Genomic DNA, 16,118 nt, shown 5'->3' on the forward strand with positions numbered 1-16,118 from the left:
CAGGGATTGTGATGCTCCCTGTCTTGTCTTTGTTGCCCAGGGCTACCTTTGCTATTCTAAGTCTCCTCTGGGTCCAGATGAATTTTAGGGTTATTTTCTCAATTCTAGGAGATATGCTATTGGAATTTTGATTTGGATTGCATTGAATCTGTATAACAGTTTTGGAAGCATGGCTATTGTCACTAAATTGGTTCTTCTTACCCAAGAGCATGAGATATTTCTCCATTTTCTAATATCCTCTTTAATCACCTTTTTCAGAGTACTGTAGTTATCAGTGTAGAGGTCTTTTACATCCTTTATTAGCTTGATTCCTAGGTATTTCATTTTTTGTATGCTATTTTAAAAAGTGTTGTTTCCCTGATTTCTCTCTCAGTGAGTTTATTTATATACAGGATTTTTTGAGTGTTGATCTTGAACCATCTGCATTACTGAATTTGCTTATTAAATCTAGTCTCTTGGTAGAATTTTTGAGGTCTTCTAAGTAGAGTATCATATAACCTGTAAATAACAATAATTTAACTTCTTCCTTTCATATCTTTATTATTTTTATTTCTTTCTCTTGTCTAGTTCCTCCAGCTGAAGTTTCCAGAACTACGCTGAACAACAGTGGAGTGGAGACAGTGGATATCTTTGTCTTATTCCTGATTTTAGAGAAAAAGCTTTCAGTTTTTGTCCATTTAGTACGATGATGGCTGCTGATTAGTCATAGGTGGCCTTTATTAGATTGAGATAAAGACCATCTATTCCAATTTTCTATAGGGTTTTTTTTCATCATGAACAGGTATTGGACTTTGTCAAAAGATTTTTCTGCATCTATTAAGATGAGCATATGAACTTTGTCCTTGGATTTGTTAATATGGTATATTACATTTATGGATTTATATAGTTGGACCATCCCTGCATCCGTGGGATGAATACTACTTGATCATGGTGTACAGTCTTCTTGATGACTTGCTGTGGTCCCTGCCAGTATCTTATTGAGGATTTTTGCATCAATATTGGTTAGGGAAATTGGCCTGTAATTCTTAGTTGGGTCCTTTTCTGGTTTTGGTATCAGAGTAATGTTGGCTTCTAAGAATAAATTTGGAAGTATTGTTTCCCTTTTAATTTCATTAAAGAGTTTAAGAAGTAGTGGTTAGCTCTTCTCTAAATTTCTTGTAGAATCCAGCTGTGAAACTGTCAGGTCCTGGTGGTTTTTTTGTTTGTTTATAGGTTTTTAATTACATCTTTGATTTCATTTATTGATACTAGCTTATTTAGGATTTTTATACTTTTTTTTTAAAACCGGGGATTGAACTCATGACCTCATACTTGCCAGACATGTGCTTATGCCACTGAGCTATATCCCCAGACCAGTGTCTTCTTGATTCATCTTTGGTAATTCAAATGTATCTTAGAATCATTACATTTCTTCTGTATTTTCCATCGTATTAGAATACAAGTTCAAAGTAGGTATAGATGATTTTCTGGCTTCCTGCAGAGTCCGTTGTGATTTCACCCTTTTCCATTCCTAACTGCATGGATTTGAGTCTTTTCTCTCCTTTTTTTTGATAAGGTTGGCTAAGGATTTGTCAATTCTATTTAATCTTTCAAAGAATGTCTTCAATTCATTATTTATATTTTTTTTACTCTCCAGTGTGTTAATTTCTGCTCTGATCTTTATAATTTCTTCCCTTGTATGAACGTTGGGCTTAGCCAAGCCTAAATGAATCCAGAAGAGTTTTTAAAATGTTTCTGGCATATGAAGAGGCATATACCTGCAATCCTGACATTCCAGAGGCTGAGGCATGAGGATCACAGTGAGTTTGAGAGCAGCATAGGTAACATAGTGAGTTCAAGCCTGAACTACATAGCAAGACTAAATCTCAAAAAAAAAAAAAAAAAAAAAAAAAAAAAAAAAAAAAAGCAAGCAAAAAAGAAAAGGACAAAAAAGGTTTCTGAAATTCTACAATTAAATGATAGTCAAATATACTTTTGAAGGCTGTTCTGAGCCTAAACAACTGTTAACCTCATGTCTATGAAGAAATGGACAAAAAAAATCAATGCAGATTTGTAAGGAGTCCAAATATAACCTATTAAGCTATAGACTTCATGTTAAACCTTCTAGCATGATATACACTCCTGCTTCCCCCCTTCAGGCACTCAAAGGCACCTTCAAGGCCATCTGATCTCACCCCTTCATTTTAATTCACTTCCATTTTATAGACCAGAAAGTGAGAATGTAGAAGTTAAGTAACTTGTCATAAACCACATGTCTAAGCAGTAGAAGGCACAGACCAGCCCACAGAAACTTCTCAGAAGCAGACTGCAGGTACAAGGCCTTGGCCCACAGGGAACTCATCTTCAGAGTTAGGGATGTTAGCTCATTCCCTCAGAGGACTGTGCTGAACATACCAGCCAAAGAGCCTTCAAAGTGGGACCTCAGTGAAGGCTTGGGTTGAGTAGGTACCAGAGATGAGGGTTTAGGCAAAGGAGGAAGGACAGAGCCCAGCAGGCACTGGCAGATGCAGTCCTACTCAGTGTGTAAAACACAACGTGCAGATTGCTGGAGGAGCTCAGACAGGGCAAGGTTCCTTTCTTTAGGATGCCCTCACTGAGGAGATGAGGTGAGCCTGGCTTTCCATATACACTGAGGTTTTTTAAGGACACTGCATATAAACTGCAACAGTGACTCATCACATAGTAGCTACAATGAAGAGGTGAATCTGTCAAACCTCTACTCAAAACCTCCTTCTGGTTTCACCCAAAGCCAGAATCCTATGATTGCCTGTTACTCTGACCTCAGCCCAGTTCTCTCTCTTGAATTAGTCTACCTCTGTCCCTAGCGTCTTTGTTTTCCCACATAGTGCCAGAACCACTCCGGCTTCAGGACCTCTATATGCTACATCTCTAAACATGAAGTTCTTCCTCAAATGTCTTCATCTCTTTGGTGAGCTCTTCTTATCATGATATTTTATTTTGTATATATCCAGGCATGAAGGTACATATCTATAACACTGTGTGTGTGAGAGGGGTGTGGTAGGAGGATAGGATGAATGTTGTAGGTGAATATTGTAGTTAGGGTTTACAAGGGAGTAGATCTAATGCAAGACACAATATATATGGGATTATCTTATAATATTCACCCAAAAAGTCAAATGTGGAAGAGTACAGATCTGTTGACAATCAGAGATCTAAAGAATCCAGCTGAGGGCCTGAATTCCATGGCAACATCCCAAGCAAGTTCAGCTAAATCCCTAGAGCCCATGGCAATGTCCTCCATGAGTCCAAATGGAGGCCTAGATCCCGCAACAATGTCTCATGCAAGTCTCTATCAAGGATCTGCACTAGCAAGGCCCAAATGCTAGTGGTGGAAACTCAAAAGTCTGTGCCAGTGGGATGAAGGATCTGTGCCAGCAAGCTGAGGGATCTGCACTTGAGCCAGAAAGTGACACAAAGGTAAGGGCCAGAGCTCCCACAAAGAGAATCACAGCCATCCTCAGCAGTAGCGAGGACCCAAACTTCTCTGATGATGAGAACTGCTGACTTTATATCAAGAAAACCAATGCAACAAGCTTCTCCAGGAGAATCAACAGCAGCCCAACTTACCCTCCAGTTCTCCATTGATGTTGCTGGCAATAATCCTCAAGTGGGCTTTTCATACTTAGAACCATGCTGATTTAGTTCAGCTGGTTGTTACAAGTTGACCATTAGTTAGTCCATCACAGTGGGCAATTTCACTACTTAGAAAGGTCCATTTTTCCTCAAGAAAAGGTAGTGTGTTTAGGGGTACAGCTCATTGCCAGGCCCTGCTTTAAATACCCAGTAATGCAAAAATTAAATTCCTATGATAAACATGCTATGAATTCTAAAGGAAAAATAGACATGAAATAACACGTGGACCATATAAATAGAGAGTGGAAATCTTAAGAAAAAACTCAAAGTAAATGGTAGAAACAACAACAACAACAAAAAACTAACAAAGGTGGTCTGATGGTTCCAGGAAGAATGAACAAAGTTGAAGAAAAAAAAATCAATGAACTTGAAGAAATGTCAATAGAAATTTCCAAAACTGAAAAGCAGAGAAAAACAAATAAAAAAGAATGTCCAAGAATTTTGGGATCCTTACAAAAGATTTACACACAAAATGAAAATAAATAGGGAATAAAAGAAATGTGTGAAGCAATAATGACTGAGAATTTCCCAAAACAAATTATACCAATTGCAGATGCAGGAACCTAGAGAATGGTAACCATGATAAATACCAACCAAGGAGAGCAAAAAATAAATACCAAAGAACCCCACAAAAACCAACAGCACCTTGGCACATCATACCAAACTGCAGATAATCAAGGACAGATAAACAAGTACTGAAAGAAGCAAGGAGTAGTTCAGGAAAACTTTTCTATAGAGGAACAAAGATAACAATTACATTAATGGACCAGAGATATAGCTCAGTTGCACAATGCATGCCTGCAAGCACAAGAACCTGAATTTGATTCCAAGTACCAAAAAGAAAAAGAAAAAGAATTACATTAATATCCATTCAGGAACCATTCAATCAAGAATGTAGTAGGATGATATATTTAGAGCATTGAATGAGGGGGAAAAAAGCCCTTCACATCTAGTACTCTGTACAAAACAACCTTTCAAAGAGGAGACAGAAATACTTAGATGAAAATTGATGGAATCTGTCACCAGTAGACTTGATTCTCTTTGGGGGAGCTCTGGTCCTTATCTTTGTGTTGCTTTCTGGCTCCAAGACATATCAGAAGAAACTCTTTGGAAAGAATGGAAGTTATACATGTCAGAAATTCAACCTACATAAAGGAAGAAAATCAGAGAATAAATGAATGAAAAAATGTAACATAGCTAAAATTTCACACATACCCAATCTGTGGTACTCTGGGAGTAGGTATCTCATGGTCAGTTGAATATGTGGAGGCTGTGCTCAATTCAGTAGCACATATACTAAATGTGTAGATCCTTTTAGAAAACTGATCTAGTGGTGATGAAAACAATGTGAGCCATTAGGTCTAGGAATGTAAGAAATGGCCCAAAAGACCACGCAGTTTCACTATGTTTTACAAGCAGGTCCATGCAGGTTAGTGAACTCAGTCAACAGAGTATGCAATGTGTGCCTTGTTTGGTTCTTGGTGATGGACTCAGGCAGACACTAGAAAAGATGACAACATAGTAAGAATAGTAAATTCATTAAGTTTGCTGACAGTTGTGTGCAAAACATTTAGAAAACTATTTTTTAAATTGTTCTTTACTTATTCATATTTACTTGCAGTACTGGGGATTGAAGCCCAGGGTCTTCTCATTGAGCTTCATCCACAGCTCTTCAAATTATTTTACTTCCAGACCAGACAGTATCAGAAAGTGGCCCAGCTGAACTCTTAAATTTGGACCTCAAGAATGACGTGACGTGTCTCAACCAGTCTCCAGAAGCGTGGCAGAAGCTATAAACATCAACAGAGAAGCCGCTGCCACACAACTGCCGGAACTACCTGCGTAGAAAACCGGTGTGAAGAGCCAAGCAGGAGCTGCTAGGCGCGATATTATGACGTCACGACGCACATCTTTCTGGCCGCCTATTGGTCCCCTTCTCCCGCACTTTCCAGGGGAAAACCTTGTCAGAACTGGAAGTCAGGTCTTTCACTTCCACACAGCAGCAGCATTTAAGTTGAGCAATAGGGTAGTCTGTCAGACAGCCCATTTCTGAATTAAGGTTCCACAGCGAGACAAAAGACTCCGTGACTTTGGGGACCTACCGAAATGGCTGAGAGAGATCACAAACTGACCGTCGTTGAACAAAGAACTCGACTGCCTGAGGGTTGCCAGGATCGCTGTCCTTAGGAACGAGTTTCCCCCAGGCATAGTACGCCAACCATGGCCGCCCCGAAGGGGGCCAGTCCCGCTGCTTGGCGCTTTGCCGCGGCAGCCAGCTGGCGAGTGGTGCGCGAACGCCGCGTGGAGCATTTCCCTCGAGTCCTCCAGTTTCTGCGCTCCCTGCGCGCTGCTGCTCCCGGCTTGTTTTGCTACAGGCACCACGAGCGCTTGAGTGTGGGCCTACAGGCCAAGGTATTGCAGTGAGAGGACCTGGAAAGGGCGGGGGATGCGAGGACCTGTGGAGGGGACAGTCAGGTTGGGGGTGAGACTAGTCGGAAAGGGTAGCTTGCCTGAAACAGGATTCTGAGCTCAGTATCGTGCAGATGGTGGTGGAGATGATCGTACGAGGCCGGCCTTGGCCTCAGGTTCTGAGTGTCTTGAACCACCACTTCCCAGAGTCTGGACCTGTACCGCGGTACCCTAAAGCTGTGAGTAATCCCTGGAACAAGACCTGACCCCAGTTACGCTTAGTACGCCTTCTCCCCACCACTGGATCCTGGTGTGTGCAACTTTTTTCTGCCTTTCATATCATTCCTCAACAGACAGAGCAGGATCTGAAGATGCTGGAAGCACGGAAAACCTTTTGCCAGCAGGTGAAGCAACTAATGTCAGAGGCCCCCGTGAATTTGGCCTCAAAGCTACAGGTGAGACTAGCTGTATTGAAGGCTGTCAGGTGGCTCCTGTTTCCGTCCTCCTCTTCTGCTTCTTTTTCAGCTTAGCAGGAGCTTGAAGAAGAATATGGGGAACCCTTTATGGCTGCCATGGAGAAGCTGTTTTTTGAATATTTGTGTCAGCTAGAGAGAGCACTGCCTACCATACAGGCACAGCAGGTTTCATTGGAGTGGAGTGCAAGGGCAGGCTGTGGGGTGGTTGTCTGAGAAGCTATGGTCTTCATAGTTCTCCCTCCCCACAGCTTCAAGATGTGCTGAGTCGGATGCAACCCAAAGTTCCTGTCCCCTCTTCTCTTGCCTTGAGCCAATATGCTATGGACATGGGGTGGCCACTTCCAGGTACCAGGACCACCTGGGAAACTAGCAAACTTAGGGGTTCAGTGTTTAGCATGACCTCATTTAAGTCAGCCTACTGGAAGTTATGTGGGCCTGAGGTAGTTATTCTAATGAAAAACCTCATTTCTTTAAAAAGAAAGAAAGAAAGAAACCTCATGTGTTTCACAGAACATTTTGTTTCTGGTTTTTGGTTTTTTGTTTTGTTTTGTTTTGTTTTGTTTTTGTTTTTTTTGGTACTGGGGATGGAACTCAAGCTTGCCAGGCAGGCACTTAAGCCACTAAGCTAAATCCCCTGCGCACTTTGTTTCTGATTCAGTGAACTTGACTGAGCCTGTGGGACAGAATCCTCCTATGCAGTCTAAACCAGCTCTCCACAGTCCTCTACCAAATGCCAAGCCCAGCCCTGGAGAACCAGCTTTAAGGAAGCATCGAGAATCTTTTGCTGGCCATCACTTCAATCTGACCCCCTTAGGCCGGCGAAGACTCCAGTCCCGATGGACATCTTCAGGGGGCAGCTATAAAGAACGCCCCACAGTCATGCTGTTACCCTTTAGGAATCTGGACCCATCAAGCCAAGTCATAGCTCAACCTGAGGGCAGGGAAGAGCATGGGATGCCCACAGCAGACACAGCAGGTGTGGGCACAAAAGCAGCCATCACCAGCAAGTCAAAGAGTCCATCTCAGATTCTGGGGGGAAAGGCTCTGAAAGAAAACCCACCTGCCTTGTCTGCCTCAGGGGAAATGGAGTGAGTACAAGTGTTGTTTGTCCCTGCTAGGAGCACACTGTTTGCTTCTTTGTCTTTACCCTGCCCTTTGCTTCTGTCTTAGGAATTGCTTGGATTGCTACTTGGAACCCGTGAGACTATCCTTATCACCTCCGGAGGCCAAGAAGCCAGGTAGGTGGGTCAGGACTGGATCAGACAGCCTCTTTCTATGAGAAAGAAATTTGATTCTGGTTTCTTTCTTGCAGCACATTTTCTGCCTCTGACCACCTCAGTCATTATCATAGGGGACTTGGTTTTGGACTCTGATGAAGATTGCCAGAGAGAAGGAAAGTAGGCAAGAGCAGAGAACTGGAGAGAACAATGGGCAGAACAAGAGTGAGAAGCCCACAGGCTCCAGAATTCATTTCCAGTGTTAGAACCCCTCATGCTCCCTTCTCTATAGTCTCTAGGAAACTATCAGAAGACAAAGTATAATACCCTGATCCCCATCTTCCATGAATACTTCCCCATCTATGGCCTCAGTGCCATGCCTGCTGCTTCCCATGACTGCACAGATAGCTCTAGAGCCCTGTGATGCTACTGCAGTGCCCTATGCCCTATGCCCACCTCTTTTCTCAGCTCTGCAGGCAGCTTAATGGGAATCAAGTGGAAACCCATCTGTGATGCCTAAATAAAAGTGGTATAATGCCTTTTTTTTTTTTTTTTTTTTTTTGGTGGTGGTACTGGAAATTGAATTCTGGGCCTTGTACATCCTAGGCAATCACAGTACCATTGAGCTACATTCTCCAGCCCAAAGCAGTATAATGTTTGATAATCAGATTTTTGATGTCTCAACCTTGACTTGTGAAGAAGGGTAATGAAGGCTTCCATGGGTCATCAGAGGTCATTTGTTAGAATTGCCTTCCCTAGAGCTGAAGGAACCCCTTTGCCTTTTTGCTTCTTTGGAAAGTGTTACTCAAAAGTGCCTAGAAGGGTTACTATGGTAATCCTGAGGGTCAGTGCTGATCCTAACTCTGCCTACCATGGAGCAGTACCCAGATGCCAGCACCGCAGAGACCCAGCATGGCTTTGCAGTCCAAGAGCTCTCTCTTTATGGAGAATATTTTAAATCCATCAACACTTCTGAGCTTGAGATACCCGAGGATGTCATTTAATGAAGCTAATTAACAAAACGTGATTATAAAAGCGTGCTGCTTTGAGATCAAGGCCATGTAAAACCCAATCAAATCAACATGTTTTCCTCTTAGGGATTCTGTGTCCCCAGATTCCCATTTGAATATCTTCATTTCCTCATTCTGTCTTCTTTCTAGCTTCTGCCCCAGTGAGTATCTTGGGCATTTTGTGTGTGCAAATAAAAGAACTAGAGAGTGCTGGAGCCCTCAGGAGTGGGATGATAGCAAGTCATAAAGTCATACACAGGCACACAGGCACACAAGCTGGGGTGGGTGAGAAAGCAGTTGGGTTCCCTGCAGTGGAATGCCAGTCCTGGGGTGGGCAGAATTGCTCACCAGGTCTAGTGTGCATCACCAAAGATTGGATTCACTTGCTGGGTGACTCGGATGAAGGTCGTTCTCCGGCTCAACTCTTTCAACTTAGCTGCTCCCACATAAGTACATGTAGATCGGATTCCCCCAAGGATATCACGAATGGTATGTTCTACATCTCCTTTAAAAGGGACTTCCACTATCTTTCCCTCCGAAGCCCTTGAAATAAGAAAAACATCATTACTTTCTTGTTCTGAATTCCTTAAACCTACGACTCTTGTATTGCTAGCATTTAGCCCCATTTCAACATTTCCTCCTAGAAGCCATGAGTCCTGACATCACACTACATAGATATGTTCTCCAAGAACCCTCAGCTGCTGGAACTCCATATATACCTATATTCAGCCACACCGCCGGCATACTTCTTCATGGCCATTTCAGAACTCATTCCATAGAAAAGCTTGTACTTCTCACCATTCCTTTCAATGAGCTCACCACCTGACTCACTGTGTCCAGCCAACATGCCACCCAGCATCACAAAGTCAGCTCCTGCCCCTGCCAAAAATGAAGAAAGTGGGTAAAACATGTAGCTGGCCAAGGGGCCCATATGCCCTCCTTCAAAAACAACTCACGCCAAATTCTCTGTCCTGAGTAGTGACTCTAGCATCTTCCCAGTTTTTTCCCCAGTTGCCTCACATCCCACACAGGCCTTAGGTGCACTGGCATTTACTCAAGCTGATTTCCTCAAGATTTTTTAAAGAACCTCTGGGAATTCCCTGACTGACTTCTACTTGTTCTGTTGCTTCTGCCATCTGCTGGTCATTTTGTTTTACTGCTTCCAAGTGACAAAGACTTCAAGCCTCCTGGGACTAGAGGTCTCATTAATATGAGTAAGGCTCACTTGGGAAGCTGTGAAGAATGCAGACTTAGAGCCCTATACTTCAGAGGCTGATTTGGGTAGGTGTTGAATGAAGCCCAGAATCTATATTGTGCAACAATTGAATGGACACTCAAAAAAAAAATTCAGTGGACAGGGGCAATGTTACTGCTTCACACATGAAGAATACAAATCAGTGTCTCAAATTTCTTCTGTTGGTTTGCAGTAGATGATAACTATAGTCAAGCGTTAGAGTAATCAGTTCATATTACAAAAGTTTCAATGGCTTCCCATACCCATCCTAGCCTGACCCTAGACCCTCAGAGGTGATTCTACAGGATTCTTCTGTGTCCTCCCAGCTTTCTCACCAAAAGCTTTGGCCACATCCCCAGGACAGCTACAGCCTCCATCCTGCAAAGTAAGGAACACTTTGTGGAGATAGCATGGATTTTCCAAGCCACCTTGGCAACATCCCAACAGCCCACCTTAAAACTGATGGAAATACAGGAACCCTACCAGAGCCTCCACACAGAAGAAAACTCAGCCTCATATTCGATCCACCCCTTGAGTCTTACTGAAATGATGTGGCCTTTGAGGCCATGAGCAGCATCAGCACACTCCATCACTGCACTGAGCTGTGGGTACCCCACTCCAGTTTTCTTCCGGGTTGTACACACAGAGCCTGGCAAAGAACATGACAAAGGTGAGAGTGAAGTGCTTCACAGATACTGGCCACCAAAGAGTTCACCAATGGCTTAACCAGCTTACCTGGTCCAATTCCCACCTTGATGATGTCAGCTCCAGAAAGAATCAGTTCTTCCACCATTTCTCCTGTTACCACATTTCCAGCCTGAGATACAGCAATCAAAATAGAAATGGGAGAGTTCAGATGTTTTTATAGATAGAACAGCATGCCTGGACACTGACTTTCCAATGTTGTTATTTTTTTATCAATACCGGGGATCGAACTCACGACCATGCACTTGCAAGACAGGCGCTTAATGCCACTGAGCTTAATCCCCAGCCCCCTGACTTTCCAATGTTATTACAAAGAAAAGGTATCAAGGTGCCTTCTGCTGGGCCCTCCAAGAGCTTTTATACTAGCTACTTCAAACAGCCATGTTTCCTAGCCATTTCTCCTTGGTCCACCTACCACCCTGCAGTGAGAATAGTGGGAAGCAGGGCATTTTGGACAAAGAATGGCCAGTGTCAAAGAGCTAAACTAGAGTAAATTCAGGATCCAGGATGCATTATACTGCTTCAGGCAATAAAATGGTGTATCAGTAATGAGACACATAGTGAGGCAAAAACTACTAGACCAAACTCAGATCTGAGCTGTAAGTAAACTTACCTCCCTTTCACCAAGTGAATCAGACATACCCTGTCCTGAAGCTGTTGTATCACAGAACCTTTCAGGCGTTGGGGAAAGGAGGAAAAAATAGCAATGTAGGCTACATACCCATATGCCCTGACTGTGTTTGCCTTTTTTACTTTGTAATACTGAGAATCAAAACCATGAGTGTTCTGCCACTAAGTTTTGTCCCCAGTCCCTTCTGTAAGTTCTCTGCCATTAAGTTTTGTCCCAGGTCCCTTCTGTATTTTAAGACAAGCTCTCCTAAAATGCCAAGGCGGGACTTGAAGTCCTCCTGCCTCAGGCATCCAAACTTTTGGGATTATAACGTGTACCACCATGCAGATTGTATTTGCTTTTTTTTTTTTTTTTTTTTTTGTACTGAGGAACTCAGGATCTTGTACTTGCCAGGCAGGTGCTTATGCTGCTAAGCTATATCCCCATCCCTTGTATTTGTTTTTGAAGGACAATACAAAGATGCCTCCTTCAACGTTAATTTTGAAGCTTCTAAGAAAATTGTTTGTCACATCTTGTATATCATTGCAGTACATATTCATTTCAGTGGATAGATGTATATGTACCATGAGTATGTACAGTTCCATTGTGATTTGGTGAGTAAAGTCAGGAACACTGGATTTACAAAGACTAAGAATCAAGGGTCAGAGATACTGCACTGATCAATACATATTTTAAACTTAGAAACACAAATAATCATCCAGCATTATATAGAGTAAATACAACATAATGCAGCAGAGAAGAAATGAACTGATGTAACAAAATGAAATATCAGGAAAGAGTGAAAGGATAGGAAAATAGCAACTACAGGATAATATAAACATACCATGATAGTTAGCTGTGGTGGTACATGGCTGTAATCCCAGCACTTGGGAAGCTGAGGCAGGAGGACTACTGTGAGTTTGAGTCTAGCCTGGGCTACAAGGTGAGTTCAAGGCCAACCTGAACTGCACAGTGTTACCCTGTCTCAAAAAAACAAAACAAAAACAAGAAAAGGGGCAGGGGGGAAGAAACATACCATGATAGTGTGTTGGGGGAAGCGCTTCCGGACATCCTTTACAAACTCAACAAAGTGTTCAGAGTAACCATTTGCCACATCCAGGCATATATATTTCACCTCAGGAATAGTTTCCAGGATCTGTTCCAGCTGCTCAAAGTCAGAAGAGCCTGTGCCTGAGCTGGCAGCCAGATACTGTGAGAAAAACAGGGCCTTTGGTATCATATCAGAGATGATCTGATGAGCAGCTGACCAGGGATAAGCATAAGAGTTGGTCCCCAAGAAACCAAAAACGGATTGGTGGAAAACGGGATAAGAAAGGGAGCAGGCTAGGCCCAGTGTTACCTCAAGACAGTCCGGATTCTGGCTAGCAAACTGTTGCCATTGATCAAGGCTGTAGTGTTTATGGACAGCAGTGAAGAGGGAGAACTGGGGAGAAGAAAGAACCATCAAAAAGGAGAAAACTATTAATGTCTCCCTACAAATAGACTTTTCTACTATTCTGAGAGAAAATACTAGTTTCAAAAAAAACCCACACTTTTAAAAGTTCATAGTTAAGCTAGGATTTAACTCAATCTTTATTCTCCCCACAAATGCCAGTAGGACTTTACCATATAAGCCAGTTTTTGTCAAATATTTCTGAGTTATCTATACTGCATTTGATCTGCTACCATGTATGTTGCTACTGACCAGAAAGTGACAAGCAGAAGCTGTTGGTGTAGTGGAACCAGTAGCAGACACTGAGAAACTATGAAGAGACCAGATGGAGCCAGTGTTTGTCCTCACTTAGCCTCTCCTCCTAAGGTAACCCACTTTCTACCAGTAATTTAGTAAGGAAAATGCCCAAAAAAGGTAAGGTCTTATGGTTAATGAAGCTCATAAGGTGCCATCCCATCTTTTCTCCTTTTCTATTAAAGGACATTTTCTTATTTTGGACATAAACACAGAAAGTCTGTTTCATCTATTTTAGTCAACCAAATTCAAAGATACAATGACCCCTCAGGTTCACACTCTACCTCAACAAACTGCAAAGAATATCCCAGTACTTTGAGAAAGGCATTTAGAAGGACCTGAATGTTGATGTTTGTGCTTTTAAAGTGGAAATAGACAAATAGATGACAGAAAACAACTGAAAAAAACCAATAAAGTGATGTATGAGCAGCTACAGGAAATGTTATACTTCCTCTGAGGTCATCAACACTAGCTAAAGCTGGTGCCAGGCGTGGTGGTGCATCCTTGAAGTTCCAGCAGTTGGAAAGCTGAGGCAGAGAGCATTGCTGAGAGTTTGAGGTTAGCATGGACTACATAGTAAGACCTTGTCTTAAAAAAACCAAAACATACAAAAGAACACACTAGCTGAAGCTAAAACTGAATTGTCTCTCAGTAAAACTCTACCACCAACATGCTGTTAAAAGAAGTTGTTGTAGGTCAGTGTTTTGTTATCACTGAAAGCTTTAAAAGGTTTGCCATCACTAACAGTCTGGGAGGTACACTGACATAATGTGCCATGATGACCACGTCCAGTAAATGCCGAGCTTAGAAAAAGATGTTTGGGGGGCTGGGGATTTAGCTCAGCGGCATAAGCGCCTGCCTTGGAAGCAGGCAGTCGTGAGTTCGATCCCCAGTACCGATAGAAAGGAAAAAAGACAAAAAAAAAAAGATGTTTGCTTGTAGCCAACCTTTTTATTATTATTGTGAGACTTGCTTGGCTCCATCTCTAAAATCTGATTTCTTTAGCAATACTCACAGCCAATCTCAAAAAATTAAGACAGGCTCCAACAAGGTTCATTTATTATAGCAAATTTGTTACCTCTATGGTCATATTTATTATGCCCCAATCTATTGGTCAGGGTGGGTAGATAATGGATAACAGTAGGGTTCCTTAACAGTCAGTGAATGGCAACATGAATAAAAGTGTGTAACTATCAAACTCAGACATCACAATGGCTTTCAACACACACACCAAAAAACTGGAGACAAGGAGGTAAAGTGCTCAAGGTTAACACAGCAACAACCAGCAACAGAACCCATCAACTAGGGCTACAAGAATCAACCAGCAGCGTGCATATGTTCTTAAGATGCCCAGGGAACTATCTACCTTCTCAGCTACAAGCACAGAGGACAGGTAATAACACAGCAGTGTCTTCCATTTCAATATGAACAACCTGTATATAAGAAAAAACATTCCATTTGGGGCACATCACAGAAACTCCCAGGAACCTAGGACTTAAAAGGAAGATATTTTTTAAAGGAATAGTGGGTATTAAAAATTAACTCTCATCAAAAAAATTAACTTTCTCTCTACAATATCCTAAGTTATGAAAATTTAAATACTCAAACTTATTTTCTGAACTAAAACAGTGAATGCTTAGTGATGCAAACAGTAGTGACACACATGATGGGAGGGGCTGATCTGTGCAGTGGAAAAAAGTGATAAGATATAAAGAGAAAGTTTGGTTTAAACAATGGGCAAACTTTGAATCTCAATGTTCTGACAGATTTTTTGTGTGTTTTGTTTTGTTTTGGTACTGGGAATCAAACTCAGGACCTTGCACTTGCCAGACAGGCACTTAGGCCATTGAGCTATATCCCTGGCCCTCAGACAGCCTTTTGATCTGATCAAATAGGTCTTTGTGTACTACAGAAAATAGTAAATACAGCATCCTAACTGCTCATAGTTAGAGAGAGGTGACTGGAGTGGAAATAGGGTGGCAAACACCTTGGCAGCCAGCTGGGCTAATTGGATACCATTAGGTAACAGGTATGAGGAAGTCCCACCTTGCAGAGAACCTTGGCCATCTCAAAGGTGCCCACAGTATCCATATTGGCAGCAATGATGGGGATGCCAGTGTACATCTGCTTTGAGTTCCGAAATGAAAAGGATCTTGTGAGATCTACCTACAGATATGAACGGGAAAAGTGCTTGTCACTCATCCGGAAAATAAGTATCACATTAGGATAAGAATCAGGCAATCTTCCTGGTCCTGCCTGGCCCACAAAGTGCACAGAGGCCAAAAAAAGAAAAGAAATGTAAGTAGACAAAGAAGCTGGCTCACCTCGCTTCGAGACTTGAGGGTGCTGCGTTTGGGCCTCAACAGGACATCCTTGAAATCCAGTTTCACATCGTTGTCAATATGAGGCATGGCTGGGGACCACAGGGAGTCAACTTGGGCTTTGGAAGGCTGGAAGTCAGAAAAAGGGATCTGAACCAATATCCCTTTGGGTTTTAATGTCCCACAGCTGCGGACAGGGGCCCCTCTCTCGGCTTAGTTGTGAAGGTCCAAATTGTAGTTCAAGGTGTCCTGCCTGAAGCCTGTGGCCAGGACCGTCCTGTGGCTTCGATTCCTTTTGATGGCTCCATCCCAAGTATTAACTGTTATAGAGAACTGCGATGGGGTTGAGTCTACCCGAATACACTTCCTCCTCCCGTCCCTGCAAAGCCCAGTTTGGAATAAAATCTAACTTGGGAAGTAGAAAGAATGGTAAGGTCAGCTTCCGGCATGGGGGTACTCACTTCCTATTGCCTTAGCAGAGATGGCAGTTGACCAAAAGATCCCGTAGCTTAGCAACTAGCCTCGAGCAACCCCGCTAAGTCTTGTGAGCCACACCAACTGGTTCCGCTAATGGCCTGCAGGAAGACTAACGGAGGAATTCTACCTTGGGTGGAGGACCTGCTCGGTATTCTGGGAAACAGAGTTCACACACCGGGGTCCTTGTTACATCCGAGCGGCGGTAAACTACAACTCCCAGGGTGCAACGAGAGGAGTTGCCTCCTGGTGTGATGGAAG

The 16,118-nt window shown here is 42.7% G+C and overlaps 2 protein-coding genes across 5 annotated transcripts; one reads left to right on the forward strand and one right to left on the reverse strand.

Annotated features, from left to right (window-relative positions):
* The first annotated feature begins 5,412 nt into the window (after positions 1 to 5,412).
* LOC100712757 (TERF1-interacting nuclear factor 2-like) lies at positions 5,413 to 8,295 on the forward strand. Of its 3 annotated transcripts, none has more exons than XM_013157355.3 (8): positions 5,413 to 6,066; positions 6,198 to 6,302; positions 6,417 to 6,518; positions 6,594 to 6,704; positions 6,788 to 6,884; positions 7,198 to 7,627; positions 7,710 to 7,777; positions 7,852 to 8,295. In XM_013157355.3, exons 1-8 carry the CDS (start codon positions 5,875 to 5,877, stop codon positions 7,938 to 7,940), a joined length of 1,194 nt encoding a protein of 397 aa, XP_013012809.1. In that variant the 5' UTR covers positions 5,413 to 5,874; the 3' UTR covers positions 7,941 to 8,295. The 3 variants fall into 3 exon arrangements, with proteins under 3 accessions (XP_013012809.1, XP_013012811.1, XP_013012812.1); XM_013157357.3 differs by having other exon boundaries at positions 6,597 to 6,704; XM_013157358.3 differs by lacking the exon at positions 6,594 to 6,704 and having other exon boundaries at positions 5,414 to 6,066.
* Positions 8,296 to 8,734: 439 nt separating this feature from the next.
* On the reverse strand, positions 8,735 to 16,010 carry Gmpr2 (guanosine monophosphate reductase 2). Of its 2 annotated transcripts, none has more exons than XM_003474424.4 (10): positions 15,845 to 16,010; positions 15,387 to 15,512; positions 15,109 to 15,228; positions 12,676 to 12,759; positions 12,352 to 12,525; positions 10,736 to 10,817; positions 10,543 to 10,649; positions 10,336 to 10,378; positions 9,486 to 9,645; positions 8,735 to 9,309 (listed from the first exon to the last, which is right to left on the reverse strand). In XM_003474424.4, the coding sequence occupies exons 2-10, from the start codon at positions 15,471 to 15,473 to the stop codon at positions 9,120 to 9,122; spliced, it is 1,047 nt and encodes a 348-aa protein (XP_003474472.1). In that variant the 5' UTR covers positions 15,474 to 15,512; positions 15,845 to 16,010; the 3' UTR covers positions 8,735 to 9,119. The 2 variants fall into 2 exon arrangements, with proteins under 2 accessions (XP_003474472.1, XP_063092933.1); XM_063236863.1 differs by having other exon boundaries at positions 15,988 to 16,006.
* Positions 16,011 to 16,118: the final 108 nt, after the last annotated feature.

The sequence above is a fragment of the Cavia porcellus genome, unplaced genomic scaffold (genome assembly GCF_034190915.1).
Source record: "Cavia porcellus strain 051 isolate PalLab524CR breed Dunkin Hartley unplaced genomic scaffold, mCavPor4.1 scaffold_26, whole genome shotgun sequence".
Lineage (NCBI taxonomy): Eukaryota > Metazoa > Chordata > Mammalia > Rodentia > Caviidae > Cavia > Cavia porcellus.

Coding starts and splice junctions, on each gene's coding strand:
- LOC100712757 (XM_013157355.3), top strand. CDS start 5,875: ATGGCCGCCCCGAAGGGGGCCAGTCCCGCTGCTTGGCGCTTTGCCGCG. Junction 6,519..6,593: donor ATTTGGCCTCAAAGCTACAG/GTGAGACTAGCT, acceptor TTTTCAGCTTAG/CAGGAGCTTGAAGAAGAATA. Junction 6,885..7,197: donor CATGGGGTGGCCACTTCCAG/GTACCAGGACCA, acceptor TTTCTGATTCAG/TGAACTTGACTGAGCCTGTG.
- Gmpr2 (XM_003474424.4), bottom strand. CDS start 15,473: ATGCCTCATATTGACAACGATGTGAAACTGGATTTCAAGGATGTCCTG. Junction 15,229..15,386: donor CCCTCAAGTCTCGAAGCGAG/GTGAGCCAGCTT, acceptor TCATATCTGTAG/GTAGATCTCACAAGATCCTT. Junction 10,650..10,735: donor CAAGGTGGGAATTGGACCAG/GTAAGCTGGTTA, acceptor GTTCTTTGCCAG/GCTCTGTGTGTACAACCCGG.